The sequence below is a fragment of the Acomys minous genome, assembly GCF_964271855.1.
Source record: "Acomys minous genome assembly, chromosome: 11".
Lineage (NCBI taxonomy): Eukaryota > Metazoa > Chordata > Mammalia > Rodentia > Muridae > Acomys > Acomys minous.
Window position 1 is genome coordinate 4,603,339 of NC_140492.1, and position 19,764 is coordinate 4,623,102.

At 51.4% G+C, this 19,764-nt stretch overlaps 1 protein-coding gene and 1 long non-coding RNA gene across 4 annotated transcripts in view; both read left to right on the plus strand.

The window, feature by feature from the left end:
- CLDN14 (claudin 14) overlaps positions 1-10,959 on the plus strand; it is an 89,321-nt gene extending 78,362 nt beyond the window's left edge. The window contains exons 3-4 of one of the 3 annotated variants that reach the window (XM_084801416.1): positions 1,098-1,256; positions 9,951-10,959. In XM_084801416.1, coding sequence (XP_084657542.1) covers positions 10,031-10,750 — 720 coding nt within the window. In that variant the 5' untranslated portion in view covers positions 1,098-1,256; positions 9,951-10,030 and the 3' untranslated portion in view covers positions 10,751-10,959. Of the gene's footprint in view, positions 1-1,021; positions 1,257-9,950 lie in introns of those variants that run through there. The other 2 variants (XM_084801417.1, XM_084801418.1) reach the window with 2 other exon arrangements.
- Positions 10,960-15,153: 4,194 nt separating this feature from the next.
- Positions 15,154-18,470, plus strand: LOC311608501. The gene is made up of 3 exons (XR_014782994.1): positions 15,154-15,225; positions 15,909-16,190; positions 17,947-18,470. It is a non-coding gene; the product is annotated as an uncharacterized lncRNA (long non-coding RNA).
- Positions 18,471-19,764: the final 1,294 nt, after the last annotated feature.

Sequence of the window (19,764 nt, forward strand, 5' to 3'; positions counted from 1 at the left end):
GAAGGCACCACTTGTCAACCTCTGCTCTCCACGCGCACACAGGTGCATGTGTGCACATGCGTGTGCACACACACACAAACACAAACACAAATTTAAAAAAATGAAACACAAAAACGTTTCAAAGATGAAACAGACACTAAGTTACTACAGGCTCACATCACCGCCCCAGACACTCCTTTTCTGTCTTCACCATCATTGCTAGGGACAAAGGGACCAGGCCATCTGCCCAGCAGAATGTTTTCACAGCATCCCCTCTAAAGCCCCAACGACTAAGGTGTGCCAAAGGAGGTTCCTGAACATGTAGGTTCATTACCACAGAGAGGCTTATAGAGTCAACCAGAAGGCCAACCCACTGGACCTCAGCATACCCTGGGATCCCAGAACCATACTCGGGACACCTGAGCGCCTGGAGTCATTCCCAGCACAGCCAAGTCCCTGCGCCACCTTTGAGGTCTCAAGGACAACATCTCCTGCCCCTGAGAAAGCTGTCTTCTCCCTTTGGCTCTTGACTCCTGCTGCATTGTCCCTCACTCGGCCCTGTGCCCTTTGACCTACTCAGCACCACTTCCTGCACACAGATATCACCTAAATCATCCATCGGCCATTATAGTAAAAACAACCACAGAAGAGAAGTCACTCCTTCCTCAGGGCTCACTGACAGCACCCATCAGGAATTTGGAAACCAAATGGCTCAAAAGGAAAAGAAAAAGTCCAAAGCTACATGGGCACAGCTGTCGGGTAGGTGGCTACTGTCGGGTAGGCGGTAGCTGTCGGGTAGCTGTCACTGTGGCCAGCACCTGGGTGCAGGAGACATTTTGACTTATTGACAGGAGTCTGGTGACTTGTACAGATGCCAGCAACGAGGCTGCAGGGACAAACAAAGTCAGAGCAGGGAGGTCAGAAAGGGCTGACACAGAACACTGGGCGAGGAAGGTGAGGACCCATTAGAAGGCCATGTGTGGGCATCTCCAGCATTCTTGTTCCAAGTGCAGATACGGCATTTCCGGTTGGTCTTGAATGTCTGCCTCAGCAGGGCCACCTGGTAGGGCGCACCGGCTAGTTAATCTTCTAACTGAAGGGCATGTGTGCCCACGCAGGCCGTAATCAAGAGACCGCAATTGACCAGACAACTGTCCGGGCCTTGAAGCTTCCATTCAGTGAATGAGGCAGAGCTGGAAGTGTCCCTGCAGCGTCCCTGTTGTCTACCTGAGTCGGAGCTTCTGAGTTCCTGAGAAGCGAGGTGAATGAGGCTCAAGGTACTCTTTACGTGACGGGAGTGGCTGGGGTCGGCAGTCGTTTATCCGCAAAACTGGACTCTGCCTGTCAGCTGTGTGGGTGGGTGAGCCGGAAGGCAGGTCAGTAGCCTGGTGAACGGGAGCAGTCTTCTGGCGAAAGAGCCACTGTGGCCCTCGGTCCTGAGTGTCTCGAGGTTGGGGGGAGCGGGGCAGGGGACCCTACGAATTTGAGTGAAGGGCAGCTGCTGAGGACCCGGGAAGGGCAGGAACTTGGTTCCACAGTATCTGCAACGCTCCTCACTTTCTGGGCCTCGATTTGGGGGCAAGGGCAGAATCGGGATGCTTGGAGACGCTGTGTCAGCTCGGGAGCTTTATCAGCATCGCCTCCTGTCTGCTCTGACATGGAGAGCACCAGCAGTGCTCAGCACGTCTGCCTTGAGAGTCTCCTCCTCCACATGGGAACCTTTCCCTGACCCCCAAGCTCACACACATCCACTGGGAGAAGGGGAAATGAGACAGTTTGGTCCCTCTGTCTGTCTGTCTGTCTGTCTGTCTCTGTCTGTCTATCTATCTATATACCTACCTACCTATCATCTATCTATCTATCTATCTATCTATCGCCATCCATCCATCCGTCATATATCTACCTCCATATGTGTGATCATGAGGATGTGCCTGAGTGTGCACATGCATGGGGAGGGCAGGAGTATTTCCACCTTATTGTTTGAGGCAGGGTCTCTCGTTGGCCTGGAGCTCCAGTCCAGGCTGCCTGACTGCAGAGCCCAGGGACCCACCACCTCTCCAGTGTTGGGATGTTAACCTCTGGCCACCATGCCTGCCCATCAAACTTGGGTCCTCGAGCCCTTTACTGACTGAGCCACCTCTCTCTCTGTTCTTTTGACGCACCCCCTCTAAGATTTATTTATTTTATTTTATGTATATGGGTATTTTGCCTGCATGCATATGTATTTGTGCCTGGTACTGTGGATCCCCTGGAACTGGTGTTATAGACAGTTGCAAGCTGCCATGCAGGCTCTGGGAATTGAACCTGGGTCCTCTAGAGGAGCAAGCATTTGCTCCTAACCACTGAGCCATTTTTCCAGCCCTTGGTTCTCTCTTAACAAGGGTTTTAAAAAATGGTATAAAGAGGGGAGGTCCTAAGCAATTTTATGTGAGATTCTCAACTACCCTGAGCCCCATATTTTCAGCAGCAGCGTAGTCTTCCCAAGACAGACAGGCAAAGTAGAAAGAGAATCAAGGTTAGCTTTTTTTTTTTTTTTGGTTTTGGTTTTTCGAGACAGGGTCTCTCTGTGTTAGCCTTGGCTGTCCTGGACTCGCTTTGTAGACCAGGCTGGCCTTGAACTCACCTGCCTCTGTCTCCCGAGTGCTGGGATTAAAGGCATGCGCTACCACGCCCAGCTTAGGGTTAGCATCTTGAGATAGTCTCCAAACCTTGGAGAGATTTGGGGCTCTGGCTTTTAATTCCCACAAAGAAGCTTAACTCTTACACTTTTGAAGATCTAAACCCTTTCGGTCCTGGGTTTAGGTTTGAATTTGTCAAACTAGAGGATAGCCTGTGAAGGCAGACCCACAGTCTCTACCTGGGTCTGAGATGGCGCGTGGGCTCCGTTCACTTTTGGCCTCTCTCAGGGTGGCTCCCTTATCTGTAGGAGCGATGGAACCTCAGCCTCGCGCTCCTTGCATTTGCTGGTGAGCTCCAAACTAGGCTTTGGGTTTTTTACTGCATTATCTTAGCATCTCCTACAGCCTAGGAAGCCTCGGCCTTGATGTAGGTGACGGTGAGTCACTCAGGGCTGAGCAGCTTGCCTACAACTCCTCAGGGTGGGAGGCGGTGCTGGCCTCGGCCTTATCTGGATCCCTGTGATCCACCCATCTTGGAAGCTTACTGTAATTTACTTACTTATCTGTGCAACGGGATCGATGCCTCATGAGGCATCTGCAGAGAAAACTATGCAGGGGGAGAAAAATAAATTCATCTTTGGGTGCCGTGAAAATATCACCATCCTAGTGACTTTTCTAGTTGCTGTGACAAAAGCAACTCAAGGAAAAGAAAAGGTTTGGGGTTTGAGGTAGAAAAGCCATTGCAGCAGGGACAAGAGGCAGATGGACGGGCCCACAGTCGGGAAGGAGGAGCTGGGTACTGGCTAGGTTCCTGTGACTCCGCCCCCTGTCCTGTGACTCCTCCCACTTTCCTGTGACTCCTCCCCCTCCTAACACAGAAGCAACCTGGAAGAAGCATCTATCTGAGATTTCTTTCCGGTGTTGGCAATAGTTGGTCACAATTGCTAATTAGCATGTCCTGCTTTCCTTTTTGTTTATTTTGTTGGGGGGCGGGGCCGGCATGTAGGGGTCTGGCGACAACTTTCAGGAGTCAGCTCTCACCTTTCCTCCTGTGGAGGCAGGATCTCTCCTGTTTCTGAGGCTGGGCTGTAACTCCTGGCTAGCTCCCTCAGGGAGCTTCTCCTGTCTCCACCTCCCGTCCTGCCACAAAAGTGCTGCCATTACAGAAACAGGGCATCGTATGCAGACTTTTGTGTGTGGGTCCAAGCATTGAACTCTGGTCCTCCGGCTTATACAGCTATCTCCCCAGCCCGATTCATGCATGTTTAAGTGTGTGTGTGTGTGTGTGTGTGTGTGTGTGTGTGTGTGTAAAGTTCAATGGAATTGGATATGTTTCATGGGCTCTTTTTAAAATCATTTTCTTGCGTACATCAAAAAGCTCTCCTGTGGTACAGAAGTATCAAAGTCAAGCCTGTACCAACTCCACTTTGAGATGCAGGCGGTGGACTTGGCCAGCTCAGGAGTGATTCTTGGAGCTTCCAACCCAAGCGTTTCTCCTTCCGCTTGATCTGTGTATTTCTCTTTCAGGCAGCAAGTCCCCACAGTGTTTGCAGGACATGTGGCTGCCAGGACCATGAGCTTTGAGGGGGGAGGGGCAGGGGTGAGGCAGGAGGGGGGAGCAGCAGCCAGCAGCAGCAGCAAGTGGGGAACTTCCACCAGGACCGTCTGATGGAGCCTGCAGTGTGAGCGGAGGCAGCCTCTGCCATCTTGCCGGTTGAGTGACTATAAAAGGAAGAAGGAAGTTGGGGCAGCAGCTTCACTCCCAATAGATGGTCCATCACGGAGACCCTCACACGCCTATGATTAGGAGCCCCCAGGTCTGTTTCCACTGGCCACGGCCCTTGGGCAACGGAAACCAGCAACATTTTTGTTTTTGAAAGGCTCCTCCTTAGACTACGTTCACAGAAGTATCCAGGTTACACTTAAGGAGAAATAAGCACTGAAACCTTTTTTTGTACCACAGAACATTGCAAGAGAGACTCTCGTTTCCTTCAAACTCCCTCCCAGATGTTCTTGTCTGCTTACTAGGGGGAGGGAACCTCGGTGCACAGCCCCTGGGTCCATCATCACAGTAGGGCTGCGTGCCTGATGTGTGTGGCCTATTCCAAGGAGCCAGCCACCCCCCTGAAATGCTCACTTAGCTGTGAGCACTGCTGCTGCCATCTTGAGATTCCCAGTAACTTCTGAACAAAGGTCCCTGTTTTCATTTGTAATGGGCTCAGCTTGAAAGTGGGCAAGGGCAACCTCCAGCATCCAGCATGCCTCAGAGAAAGTGCACTGCATACACATGAACAGCAAGCCAGGAAGGCCACATGCTACCTTCTCTGTGAGCCCTTGAATTTATAGGGAATTACACAGCCTGAAATCTCATCAGTTACTCAGTTCACTCTAGACTTCCAAATTTGTAAAAAAAAAAAAAAAAAAGTATAGCCAGGGCTGGATGCAGCTCAGTTTGTAGAGTGCTTTCCTAGCATGCATGAGGCCCTGGTCTTGGTCCCCAGAACACCATAAACTAGGTGTGATGGTACCCACCTGTAATGCCCAAGCTCAGGAATTTAGAGGCCAGAGGATCAGAGGATCAATGACACCTTTGGTTACAAATCAAATTTAAGGTCAGCCTGCACTATGTGAGACTATAAAAAAATTAACCAATTAGTTGCCTTAATTAATTGAAAATTAAAAGTGTATATATACATAATATATATATATTATGTGGTTTGCATCACAAACCACGCATGGCCACGCCAGTCTGCAGTCCCAGCCCTGGGGATTAGAAGCATCCGGAGTTCATCCTTGGCTATACAGTAGACTTGAGGTCAACCTGAACTACGTGAGACCCTCTCAAAAAGAGAAAGAAAAAAAAAACAGAAAGAAAATAAAAGAACAACCCCCCCCTTACTGCTTTAAATGATAACCTCACCCCAAACACTATGACAAGGTCACAGAGAATATTCAACCGGCCCAGATACCTAGCCATCCGAGAGCTAACCACCTCAGCCACGACCCTGCACCATTCCGTCACCCTCTGTCTTTGCTCTCCATTTGCCCAGTGGCCCAAGGCCACGTCTCTCACTCTGAAGGCAAACCGTAGGCACATCCCATCAGCCTCTGGGAACCCACCTGGCTCTTCCATGCTCTTCCACTCCCCCACCCCCACCCTCACCCCATCTCTCACCCCAGGGGGGCGGTCACAGCGCTTTCCTCTTTGGTCTCCCTGATCAATCCTGTCACTTAATCACTTCAAACTTCAGATTTCCCACCCACAAATGAGAACGACACTGAGGGCACCGAGGACACCGAGAGCACCAAGGGCTGTCCCCTCAGTAACCAGCAGCTTTTGAGCACCTGGATGCAAGATCCGGGATCGCTGAGAATGACCCCGGAACGATCTCCACAATATTTTCTTTACCATCTGTAAATCCTTGCCTTACATTTTATTTAGCACCACATTTGTAACCTCGGCCATACGTCCCTGGTTCAGGGTTCCATGAACAACCTTCAGAGGGTCACAAAATTCACAGGCCAGCTTTGTCGTCTTATCCTCGGAGATTTCCGGTCTGGCTGTGCTGGTGTCCTGCGGCTGGGTTTGTGGTTTTCTCTAACGCCCTCCCTCCCACCTGTTTGTCCATCTGTCTGTCTGTCTTGGTCTAGGCCCCACTGAGCTCTATTATATTTCCAAGGTAAAGCCTGGCCAGCGGCTGAGTCACCTTCCCCACACCTGGTCCACGCCCCAAGGGACCTGTGTGGGTTTTTTTTTTATGATCTATGAAACCAATACGTGTTGATTTAAGAAAAGCTGACAGTAATTCAGACACTGTCAAAGGGCAGTGGGGGCCCAGGGAAGATGGCTTACCAGTTAAGGGCACCTACTGTTCTGCATTGGGCAGCTCACAACAGCAACTTCAGTTCCAAGGGATCCCACCCCTCTGACCTCCATGGCAACACATACACACACACACACACACACACACACAGTGCAGGCACACATACATACACATATTTTATTTTAAAGAAAGGAGAAAGAAAAACAGTCAAGCAAGCAGAGAAGGCCAGTCAGCGATTGTGCGCAGGCAGCAAGCTGAACACAGACTGTAGTCTCAGACTCCTGGTGGATTGAGGTAATTCTTTAAAAAAAAAAAAAAACATACAGAAGCCCAGCCCTTTGATCCCTGTGTGGGCTGTTTAGACAAAGCTTGCCCTTGAACTTCACGGCCACAGGGGATTTTTACCGGATTGTTGTCATTTTCTGTCGCCTACATTTTGGGACACGAAGGTAGATGCTGCTTTGCGTATCCCGGTGACAAGCATAAAGCCACCAGATTTTCCAGCTCTGGAGGACACTCCTTCTTGTATTCAGGCTGGCATGTGTTTTTCTCTAAGTAGACAGTGCTGGGGGAAAGCTGTGAAGCTGGAGACGCTTAATGCACAGAAACTGATTCCAGAAGCCTGGGGCCTAGGCTCCCCAGGGGTGCTGCTCCTGAGGGCTGAAGGGGGCTTCTGGTGGCTGCTGGATCTAGGACATTCTGGGCTGCTTGATGCATCCTTTCAAACTCTGCCTCAATGGTCACATCGCATCTTCTAACTCTCAGTTGTCTTTACTGTCTCCAAAAGACACTAATGTTGTTAGTTTATGTACCCAGTCTTCCCCAGTGTGTCCCCATCCACATGTGTAACCCCCATTTCCAAAGAAGATGACATTATGAGGTCCTGGGAGCTGGGTCTTCAATATCTCTATGGGGGGGGGGGACAGGTCAGCCCATGACACCCTCTCTAGAAAGCTCCCCCCACCCTTAAAAAGTCAGCTATTGCTATTTAATAATCATTTAACACTAAAAACATGTCTTGTATTGATCAGTGGGATGTATACTTTTTCTTTCAGTTTTCTTTGTTCTTGTAAGGCAGATTTTTGAAAAATGAGAGCCTACAAATCTACGCAATTAGAAAAAAATGTTAAGAAAGCACTATTTTTTAAACTGAAATTCAGTTATTTCATCCTTATAAATGCTGATCTGATTGCCGGGCAGTGGTGGCACACATCTTTATCCCAGCACTTGGGAGGCAGAGACAGGTGGATCGCTGTGAGTTCGAGGACAGCCTGGTCTACAATGCGAATCCAGGACAGCCAAGGCTACACAGAGAGAACCTGTCTCAGGAAAGAAAAAAAAAAGCTGATCTGAATTTTAAAAAGTAGTTATTATGTCATATTATGTGTGTGCGCTATGTGTGTGCGTATGTGCATGTATGCAGATGGAGGGGGGACACACAACTTGAAGGAGTTAGTTCTGTTCTTCCACCATTTCCATCCCAGGGACTGAACTCAGCTGGCAGGCTTGGCAGCAAGCACCTTTACTCACTAAGTCCTAAGACTCACCAGTCCGAACCTGAATTTGTAAGGAATTTAAATAGTGAGACGGGGCCTCCTGGAAAGGGGCCTAAACCCCCGCGATCCCTGTGACTGTCTGAGGCTTCCGTCCTGCAGGCTCTTGCTGCACCGAAGTAGAAATGACCTCGCACCCGACCAAGTGGTGGTTTTCATCTAACCAACATAAGCTTTCTGGTTCCGGAAAGGAATTTTCTTTATCGTGTGTAGAGATGGATTTTTTTTTTTTTTTTTTGAGACAGGGTTTCTCTGTGTAGCCTTGGCTGTCCTGGACTCACTTTGTAGACCAGGCTGGCCTTGAACTCACAGCAATCCGCCTGCCTCTGCCTCCCCAGTGCTGGGATTAAAGGTGTGCATGCTACATCATGTCATTTCTGTGTGGCTTGGGAGAGGACATCTACCATTTTTCCTGAATGATCAGACCTGTGTGTAATTCTCACCAACCAAGTGAGAGACTGAATGGCATAAAAAGTCCTGTCAAACTAGAGAGAGACAGAGACAGACAGACAGACACACACACACACACACACATACAGAGAGAGAGACAGACAGAGAGACAGAGAAAGACAGAGACAGAGACACAGAGAGACAGAGACCCAGAAAGAGAGAGACAGAGAGACAAAGAGAGACAGGGAGAGAGACCGACGCCTTTCCAGATGCCTTCCCGCCCACCCAGCCAGCTGAGGCCTTTCAGAACATTTGTCTTGGACCCACACCTCCCTAGCAAATGTTTCCACAGGTGTACACATGCCTGAGGGGAAAACAGTAGCCCACAGTGCACGCCAAAGTCAGCCCTGGACGGGCCAGGCCAGCCCATTGCGCGCAGCCCAGTGTGAGGCAGGGCCTTCCTATGCAAACAGCAGTGCAGGGCGGAGCCTTCCACAGTATCTCAGGTGGAGAGTCAGGCAGTCTCCAAGGAGACGCGTTCATTCAGTTAAGATGTTTTCTACAGAATGGCTTTAACGTGAGAAGCAAAGCCAGGAAAAATTGCTTGATGCAAGAGCTGCCTGCTGTTGCTATGGGTGGGTGGGGGGAGGGAGGGTTGGGGGTTGGGGGTTGGGGGCTCATTAACACTTCTTAAATTAGAAAATCCTTAGATTAAAAATAGCAAAACCTAATGATTTCTAAAATTAGCCCTCTTGTTTTCCATAAATACACTTAGACCTCCCCAGACTGGTCCACTCAGCAAGCCCTGTGGGCTCGGGCAGACAAGCTTTCCTGTGCTCTTTCATGGGTAACCTTGACAAGGATTGGAGAAGCTGTAGAATTCAGGTCAGCCAGGGAGCCCAGTGTGGGCCCAGATCTGCAGACCCTGGACAATGCAGCAGCAGCTGAGGGAGGACTGTCCTGATTTGCTTGAGGGAGTCCCCTACCATGGGCAGCCTCTGCTGCTAGTAAGGCAGGACTGAGCCAGCAACCTGTTCTTCTGTCAGAGGCATCTAAGCATGTGACCAGTTACAATCCTGCCCGTGGTGTCACATCAGCTCAGAATTCCAAAACAGCCTCTGACTTGCCTCTGGGGTGCCTAAGAAAGTCACCCTCTTACAGACACAGCACCCAAGGCTGTTCAAGCCACATACACCTTAATGTGTCAGTCCAAGCTGTGTGGATAACATTTGTTATTATTGATTATTCACCAAACAAAAGGAAGGTTCAGGTGTAACAGGAAAACCTGAATATGGCATCAGGTAGAACTTCCTCCATTGCATAAGTCGGTCCCAGGAGACATTCAGAGTGGGCGATCTGGAGGGTAGTTCCCTGGGGTCTCCAGGAAGCACAGGCTGCTGGGAGCTGAACCCATCTCTCCCAGCTCTGTCCTTCCACCCTGTCAAGTGCCCCAAACCAATTTTTTTCAGGATATGTTAATTATCATACCAACTGCCTATGGAAAAGTGTTGACTACAGAAATAAATGCATCGAGATAATATTTAACCCAATTCCCTTTTCTCGCCCCCCCCCCTCGGCTTTATTAGGCCTCCTGCCGGCACCTAAGGACCAGATCCACCCCTGGGGACCTGAGCGCTGCCCGGCGCGGCTAGCGGGGCCCTTGGCCATGGCCAGCACAGCGGTCCAGCTTCTGGGCTTCCTGCTTAGCTTCCTGGGCATGGTGGGAACACTCATCACCACTATTCTGCCGCACTGGCGGAGGACCGCCCACGTGGGCACCAACATCCTGACGGCCGTGTCCTACCTGAAGGGGCTGTGGATGGAGTGTGTGTGGCACAGCACAGGCATCTACCAGTGTCAGATCTACCGCTCGCTGCTGGCGCTGCCCCGGGACCTACAGGCTGCCCGGGCACTCATGGTCATCTCCTGCCTGCTGTCTGGCATGGCCTGTGCCAGCGCTGTGGTGGGCATGAAGTGCACGCGCTGTGCCAAGGGCACACCAGCCAAGACCACCTTCGCGGTGCTGGGGGGCGCGCTCTTCCTGCTGGCCGGCCTGCTGTGCATGGTGGCCGTGTCCTGGACTACAAACGACGTCGTGCAGAATTTCTACAACCCGCTGCTGCCCAGTGGCATGAAGTATGAGCTCGGCCAGGCCTTGTACCTGGGATTCATCTCCTCGTCCCTGTCACTCATCGGGGGCACCCTGCTCTGTTTGTCCTGTCAGAATGAGGCCCCCTACAGACCCTACCAGGCCCAGTCCAGGGCTGGGGCCACCACCACAGCAGCCGCCCCCGCCTACCACCCACCAGCAGCCTACAAGGACAACCGTGCCCCCTCGGTGGCCTCGGCCTCGCACAGTGGGTACAGGTTGAATGACTATGTGTGAGTTCCGTCCCCAAGCCTGTCAGGGCTGCTGGGCCCAAGAGACCAGTGACAGAGGCAGGAAGGATTCAGGGACCTATGCGAACGTGGAAAAGTAAGCCCAGAACACAGGTGTTCTTCAAAGCAAAGGCTCCTACAAAGTGCTGGTTTTGTATTTATTATATGTATTTATGTGGGTGGTTTAATAGGAGCTCAATAAAGATTGACTTGGAATCTTGGCCCATGGGCTTGGTTTGTGACGCAGGAACAAGCTGCTTGGGGGGAGGGGTGTGTCTGTGACGTGGGCAGCTGTAGTTCCTACTGCGTGTTCAAGTATGGGAAATCCCATCCGAGCCCTAGGAATTTGGAGTATCCTCTCTGTACAGCCGAAGTAAGGATGAGGAGCCCTGAGCCTGACACTGAATCACTAGCATCCAATAGTGCATGATGGGAAAATCTAGAAAGCCATCTGCTATGCCCCCAGGAAATCACAGAAGCCCCTGTAAATCCAGAGGCAGAAGGGAGGCAATACACAAACAGGAAATTGCTTCTACCTGCAAACTGTTCCCATTACAGTGTGTGTGTGTGTGTGTGTGTGTGTGTGTGTGTGTGTGTGTGTATGTAAGAGACAGAGCCCAGTGTGTAGAGACTGGAGAGCAGTTCCCCAGAGTCTGCACTCTTCTGCCACCTTGTGGCTCAAGTCTTCAGGCTGTCCCAAACACCTCTACCCCCTGGGCGGTCTTGCTGGCCCAACAGTTCCCACTGTAGTGAGCTAAAAAGGGAAGAGCTTCTGGTGCCTCCACTTTCTATGCTTGGCAAGAAGCTCAGTCAGGAGAGCTTCGCCCTCAGGGCCTAGCTGAATTTGCAAGACACTTTTTTTAGGGTGACCAGTCCTAGTTGCCATGACAACAGGTTCTACCAGGCTTTTCTACCTAGAGAAAAAACTCCTAGACAGCTGAGTGGGGCTTGAAAGCTGTGAGAGTCCTAGAGCCCTCCTGGCTTCAGTCACATGATCAGAAAGCTAAAGGACGTCTCCCCCAGCCTCCTTCCCACACCCTAGCCAGGGAGCCTGGATCTGGGCTCACCTCTCCGCTCTGCGGCAGTGTCTGTCCCGAAGCTTTGAGTGCAGAGGAAACACCCACTCGAGGGTTGAGCGTGAAGGTCCCCAGCCCAAGAGAGCTGCAGTGGGGCAGGGTGAGGCTCAACCTGGGGAGACCCTGGCCCACGAGCTCACAGGGTAAAGAATGAAGATCCAAAAGGGAAGCCTGGGATGGAGAGGTGGCTCAGAGGTTGGGGGTACTGACTGCTCCTCCAAAGGTCCTGAGTTCGGTTCCCGGAAGTCACATGGTGGCTCACAGCCATCTGGGATGTGGTCTGGTGCCCTCTTCTGGCCTGCAGGTGTGCATGCGGGCAGAACACTGTATACATAGTAAATAAATAAATATATTGAAAAGGGGAGGGGGGAGCCCAAGTCCTAGACCCAGACAGGCCTCAAGGGCCTTCATAAAGCCTGCATTGGTCACTTTCTAATAACAAACACTTGTCAATGACTGGGAGGGTAGCTGATAGAGTGCTTGCCTACCATGCGCAGGGCCCTGGGGTGTGGAGATTACCACAGAAATTAGGAAGTGGATATTGCAGGATCTGAAGTTCAAAGACATACTTGGCTACTCAGGCAGTTCAAGGCCAGTCTGGGCTGCATGTGACCCTGCCTCAGAAATGAAAAACAAACACACCACCTGTTCAGATATAACTCAAGACAATAAGGGTTTATTGTGTTCAGCTCATCACGGCAGCAGGAGTGTGAGCAGCTGGGCGTGTCCAGCCCCGTCAGGAGGCCCTTAGAGATGAATTGTGGTGCTCCACTGGCGATTTTTCCCAGCTTCCAGTCCTGCACCCCAGCCCACGGGACAACGATACCCACATTCAGGGTGGATCTTCCTTCCTCTGTTAACCTCAAACTTCCTCACAGGCAATTCATATCCTCTGTGATTCTGGGGGCAGCAGGACTCAGCCTTCCTAATGCCACGACCCTTTAATAAAGCTCCTCAGGCTGGGATGACCTCTAACCCTACAATCATCTCATTGGTATTCCTTTTTTTTTTTTTTTTTAAGATTTACTTTATTATTATGTATACAGTGTTGTCTGATTGTTTACCTGCAGGCCAGAAGAGGGCACCAGGTTACATTATAGATGGTTGTGAGCCACCATGTGGTTGCTGGGAATTGAACTCAGGACCTTTAGAAGAGCAGTCAGTGCTCTTAACCACTGAGCCATCTCTCCAGCCCCCTCATTGGTATTCCTAACAGTAATTCTGCTACTGTTATAAATTGTAGAGTGAATGTCTGATGTGCTGGATATCTGGAATGCAGCCCAAAAAGGGGTCGCCCCCCCCCACCTCCCCCCTTGCCACAGGATGGGAGTTACTGTTCTCCACAGGGCTGTCAAATTGACAGGGTTCACCATCTGCCCTCTGGCATCGTGTTTTGTCCTGACATTGCAGAGCTCAGGGTTACTATTGCTATGACAAATCACTGTGACATAAAAGCAAGCTGGGGATGACAGGGTTTATTCTGCCTACACTTCCACAGTGTGGTCCATCACTGAAGGAAGTCAGGACAGGAACTCAAGCAGGCAGGAACCTGGAGGCAGGAACTCAAGCAGGGCAGGAACCTAGAGGCAGGAACTCAAGCAGGCAGGAACCTGGAGGCAGGAACTCAAGCAGGCAGGAACCTGGAGGCAGGAGCTGATGCAGAGGCCATGGAGGGTGCTGCTCACTGGCTTGCTCCCCATGGCTTGCTCAGCCTGCTTTCTTATAGAACCCAGGCCCATCTACCCAAAGGTGGTACCACTCACAGTGGACTGGGCCCTCCACCACTGATCATTAATTTTTTAAATGACTTACAGCTGGGTCTGGAGACAATCACTCGGTTAATGTTTCCTCATTCCCTGTGGCTCTAGCTTGTATCAAGTTGACATAAAACCAGGCCGCGCACCTGACGACAGGAGGTAGCTAGTCAGAAAAGGGCAGGCTTCAGGTCGATGGGGACGGGCCCTCCCTCATAAGCAGCAGCTTGTAAAATGAGGAGCCCAAAAGAGTAAGAGCCATGTGTACAACTATAGAATTCTCAAAAATAAAAACTGAAGTGGACTTTAAAAAAGGAGTTGTGAGTTTGTCTCTGGCCTTGGGCGAAGCTCAAGTGAAGTGCTTGCCCAGCCTGCTTGCGGCCTTTGGTCCAAGCCCCAGCAGGGCTCACACCTTGTGCGGAGACGCTCACCTATAATCTCAGAATTTGAGTGGAGAAGGCAGGAAGATCAAGGCATTTAATGTCACCCTGGAGAGAAGCTTGGCCATTCAGAGCACTTGCTGCTCTTTTTGTTTGTCTGTTTGTTTGTTGTTTTGTTTTTCCAGACAGGGTTTCTCTGTGTAGCCTTGGGCTGTCCTAGACTCACTTTGTAGACCAGGCTGGCCCCTAACTCACAGCGATCTGCTTGCCTCTGCCTACCCAGTGCTGGGATTAAAGGCGTGTGCCATGACGCTCGGCTCAGATATATAAATTTTAAAGACTGTCCTTGATTACACAGCAAGGTCAAGGCCAGCCTGAGAAACATAAGATAAAATAAAACCAAAACTCCTTGGACAAAATTGCTATTTAGCCAGAAGCACTCTGGTAAACACCAAAACCACCCCCACCCCTGCCCCCACCCCACCCCCGCTCCCACCCCTGCCCCACCCCCACCCCCGCTCCCACCTCTGCCCCCACCCCTACCCCCACCCCCATCCCTACCCCCAGCTCCCTCCCCGGCTGCCTGAGGACAAGGGGCCCAGGAAGCATGGCCGATTACAGCTGTCTCAGGGTCAGAGCCATAGTCCCTGTCTTAAGAGTTAATACACACAGGCCTCTCAATCACCCAGGCAGAAAGCTGGACCTCAAATAAGCTGCCTGACCTAGAAGTGTTAAGCACTGGAGAAAGCAGGCTGGAGAGATGGCTCAGCAGACCACAGCTGCTCCCAAAGGAGTCTGGATCCCAGTACCCAAACCAGGCAGTTGGTATCACCATTAATTACAGCCCCAGGGGCTTAGACGCCCTCTTCTGGCCTCCTTGGGAACCTGCATGTGCATGCGCACACACGCACACAGACACACACACACACACACATGGATGATCAGGCAGGGTTGTATGTCAGCTCCAACACAGGCCGGCCCTCCAGTCTAGTCACCTTCTAGCCATGTGAATGCAGAAAACCACGTAGCTGGTTGGTGGCCATAGATGGAGCCTCCCGGACAGTCACTCATAGAGCTCTTAGCTGGGAGGGGGGGGGCGGTCCTGACTGCATAGGATGAAAGGTGACATCAGTCCCAAGTCTAAATCCCAGAGAAAACAGGAAGTGATGGGTCTCTCCTATACCTAACAGGAAGTGACGAGATGGGTCTGCCCTACACGAGCCTTCTAAACCAGGAAGTAGATCTGAGAAAGACCTGGGTTTCCTCCTGCAGGTAACAGCGTCTTCTTTCTCTTTCTCATTTACCCCCCAGGACAAATGTCTCCACCTACAGTCAGGGCTGTCACCATGGGGAGATGCCGGCAGATGTCACCTTCTGCCCACACATCTTCAGGTCTAAAGCAACATGGACTCCTCCTTTGGAGGTGCAACACAAGCCCTTCAGTTTCCTAGCGAAAAGGAAACATGAGTCAGACTCAGATGCGTGCCAGGAACCCATTGTTACAATGTAGTATCAATTACGGCACCACACCCCTGTGGATTGAGAAACGCTGCATTTGTTTCCCTCCGCACTCGGCTCTGACCCTGAGACAGCTGTAATCCGCCATGGTTCCTGGGCCCCTGGTCCTCAGGCAGCCAGGGAGGGAGCTGGGGGTGGGGTAGGGATGGGGGTGGGGCAGGGGCGGGGGCAGAGATGGGGACAGGGGTGGGGGTGGGGGTAGGGATGGGGGCAGAGGCGGGGACAGGGGTGGGGGTGGGGGTAGAGATGGGGGTGGCGGCGGGGGTGGGGCAGGGGTGGGGGCAGAGGCGGGGACAGGGGTGGGGGTGGGGGCAGAGGTGGGGGTGGCGGTGGGGGAGGGGGTAGGGATGGGGGTGGGGCAGAGATGGGGACAGGGGTGGGGGTGGGGGCAAAGGACAGCCGGCCTGGTTTCAGAAGAAGTGATCTTCCTCCCTCAGGGCAGCCCAGCTTAGGCACAGCCCACCAGGTCTTGCCGCCTTTTCCAATCCGGAGTCTCCTCCACTCATCCCTGAGGAAGGACACTGGAATCTTCCACCTGTGGATCCCTGGAGAAAAGCCCTTTTCTCAGCGGGTTTTGAGGAAGCCATATCCTGCCAAGGGCCTGTGCCCAGGCCGTGCTCAACGCGTCCTGCCTCCCGTCTCCTGGATGGCGCACCCAAGGCTCTCACGGCCTGGCTCTTTTGTACAACAGCCATTTACTTGATAATGAGAAACCAGAGGTAGAATTGGGATTTTTTTACCTTAAAATTTGGTACCTGAAGCCGGGCGTGGTGGCGCACGCCTTTAATCCCAGCACTCGGGAGGCAGAGGCAGGTGGATCGCTGTGAGTTCGAGGCCAGCCTGGTCTACAAAGTGAGTCCAGGACAGCCAAGGCTACACAGAGAAACCCTGTCTCGAAAAACCAAAAAAAAAGAAAAGAAAAAAAATTTGGTACCCGGCCTGGTCTACAAAGCGAGTCCAGGATAGCCAAGGCTGCACCGAGAAACACTGTCTCGGGGAGGGTGTGTGTGTGGGGGGGGATTGGGTACCTGGTTTTCATGACAGGTTCCACCGGGGGTTGTTGCCGTGCCACGGAGTGACAGCCTGAGTTTGTGCCCCAGGATCCACATGATGAGAGGAGAGGACTCCTGAAATTTATCCTCTGTTTCAGAGGTCACATGTCACCTGAAGCCCTTGTACACTGTGCACATGTGTGCCTTGGGGTGGGGTGGGGGGGCACATGTGCATGCGCACACACAGAGAGAAGGAGTGAGAGAGCTGCCATGCCCTTTGGCCAAATGGTCACCGTGAATACAGTATGTTAGCTGAACTGAACAGGTTTATCTGAGACTTTGAGGCCTGTTTCTAGCTGTGGCACAGAGGCTCAGGGCCTAGCTCAGTTGCTAGAGTGCTAGCCTAGCACACATGAAGTCCTAGGTTCAATCCCCCAGCACCCCATAAACTGGCCATAGCAGTACACACCCAGCATTCTGGAGGTGGAGGCAGGAGGGGCAGGAGTTCAAGGTTCCAAAGTTCAAGGTCATCCTCTGGCTGTGAATGGAGTTTGAGGAAAGCTTGGGATAACAGAGACGCTGTGTCAGAAAATGATGCAGAAATAAAAGTCTGAGACTTTCTTTCCTTACTAGAAACGGAAAGAGAAAGGGAAATAGAGACAGAAACAGTGGGAAACACTGTGATCTAAATTAAAAACAAAAACAAAAAACCACAACAGTCTATTACTGGGCAACTGTCCAAAGGAAAACATAGAACTTCATCTAGTAAATTATTTTAAAATACTACCACAGGCTCGCAGGTGCGTGGAAGGGGAAGACATTAGTAAACAGCCCATTTCCTGCCAAGAAAGGCCAGTGGAGGTCACCCTGTAAATCACACCGCCCCGCCCCCACCCGCGCCAAGGCTAATCACAGCCTCTTCCTCAAGTCTCCTCTTGCTCAGCCAGCCTCACACAGGCAGCTAGGCACCTCACCACCTTCCCCAGAGGCTGGCAAATGATTGACTGGCTGGAGCGGTCCCTCTGCCAGGGCAGCCTACCAGCTCCCGCCCCGGGCATCAGCTGCCTCCAGCTCTGGGGGGGGTCTGGGATATTTTTTAGTCATCTCAGACATTTTCCAACATAAAGCGTTTGCACAGACTTCTCACCTAGCCTAATAAGTGAGAGAAAAGCAGGAGGGTTTTGGTCTGGTGACTTCAGTGGGTGTCCGAGGTAGTGGGTACTTACCTTGGGTGGGAGTCCCATGACCTTGCCAATCAGGAGGTGGGTGCAGCAGGAGGGGCCTGGGAAACAAAGGCGGGGCGGGAGGGGGGAGGCGGGGGATGTCCTTGACAGTCCTTGGGGCAGAGCCCTCGCTCCTGAAAAATACTGACATAACGCACACATTCAGTTTTTGTCTTTTACCTTTTGTTTTTGAGACAAGATCTTGCCCAGGTTGTAGCCCAGGCTAGCCTCAAACTAAATCCTCTTGTCTCTGTTTCCAGTGCTGGGATTAACAGGCCTCCACGATTTCATTCAATGATACTACTTGCTTTTATTTTCACAAAATCAAAGCTGATTAAAACCAGGACGAGACAGCGATGAATAAACTGTAAAAGATGGACAATATCCAATGTGGAGAGAGATGTGGCCACAGTTTACAGTCCTGGCAGAGATGAATCCATGGGATGAAGAGATGAGTCTGCACAGTGATGCACATTCTCCTGTGGACCTCGGAGGCAGCGATAGGGAAGTACTCCTCCTGGGAGCCTGCGTGTTGCATCCTCTGTCCTCCTCGCAGCTCATCCACGGCTGGTCCATTTCCCCCATCAACCCATGACCTCCACCGTCCTGGTTACACTTTTATTCCCATGGAAGCTGAAAGTAAGGCTAGTCCCCAAATCACCACAAATTCTAAGAAGTGCAAGATAAACTATAGACACAACCTGAGATAAAACTAAAATTAATAATATTGAAGCAAAAAAGAAATTATGCCCAACTGATTGGAAATACAAAAACTAAAATCTCATTTCTCTCTCTCTCTCTCTCTCTCTCTCTCTCTCTCTCTCTCTTATTTTAAAGAGGAAATCAAACTATAGTGACATTACACTGGCAAGGTCACTGTGTCACACCTACCAGACAGGGCCGAGGCTGAGGCAAAGCTAATCATATCTGCAAATGCTTCGTGGAGTACAAATCAAGTATCCAAGGGAAAACGGGAAAGTTCACAGGAGTAGGCAGGAAAGATGGACGATGAATCCAAGGTTTATGACTCTCTGAAGGACAAAGTGGCAAGTAAAAAGACCAAAAGGAGGGTGAGGGGAAATCAAATACATACAACTAAAAGCAAAGGCCAGTGAGGTGGCTCGGGGTAAAGAAGTTTGCTGCCAAGTCTAAAGACCTGAGTTCAATCCCTGGGCCTCACACGGTGGAAGGAGAGAGCCAACATCTGCAAGTTGTCCTTTGACCTCCACCCACACCGTGGCACACGCTAGCCCACACATATACACGAATGCACACATACATTTTAAAAATAAGTAAGAAAAAGAAATGTTCTTAAAAGGTTAATTTTTTAGCCAGGCGTGGTGGTGCACGCCTGTAATTCCAGCATTTGGGAGGCAGAGGCAGGCAGATCATTGTGAGTTCGAGGCCAGCCTGGTCTACAAAGTGAGTCCAGGACAGCCTAGGCTACACATAGAGACCCTGTCTCAGAAAAAAAAGGTTAATTTTTAAAAAATTACAAGATAGTATCTGGGCCACTGCTGTAAGTGGCCTTGGTGCTCATCCTGGGCAGACCTTCGCAGATGCTGCCTGTCATGGCCACCGTATGCTTTCTTTTCTCAAGAGAAAGATTAAAGTAACGGCAGACATGCTTGGGTTCCACAGTGAGGCACCGAGATGCCATAGAGCTGGGGCAACTGAAAAAAGAAGTTTGACTACGGTGCTAGAGGCTGGGAAGTCCGGGGCTAAGATCGACATCTGGCGAGGGTCCGGGGCTAAGATCTACATCTGGCGAGGGTCCGGGGCTAAGATCTACATCTGGCGAGGGTCCGGGGCTAAGATCTACATCTGGCGAGGGTCCGGGGCTAAGATCGACATCTGGCGAGGGTCCGGGGCTAAGATCGACATCTGGCGGGGGTCCGGGGCTAAGATCTACATCTGACGAGGGTCCAGGGCTAAGATCAACATATGGCGAGGGTCCGGGGCTAAGATCTACATCTGGCGAGGGTGCGGGGCTAAGATCTACATCTGGTGAGAGTCCGGGGCTAAGATCGACATCTGGCGGGGGTACTTGGGCTAAGATCGACATCTGGCGGGGGTCC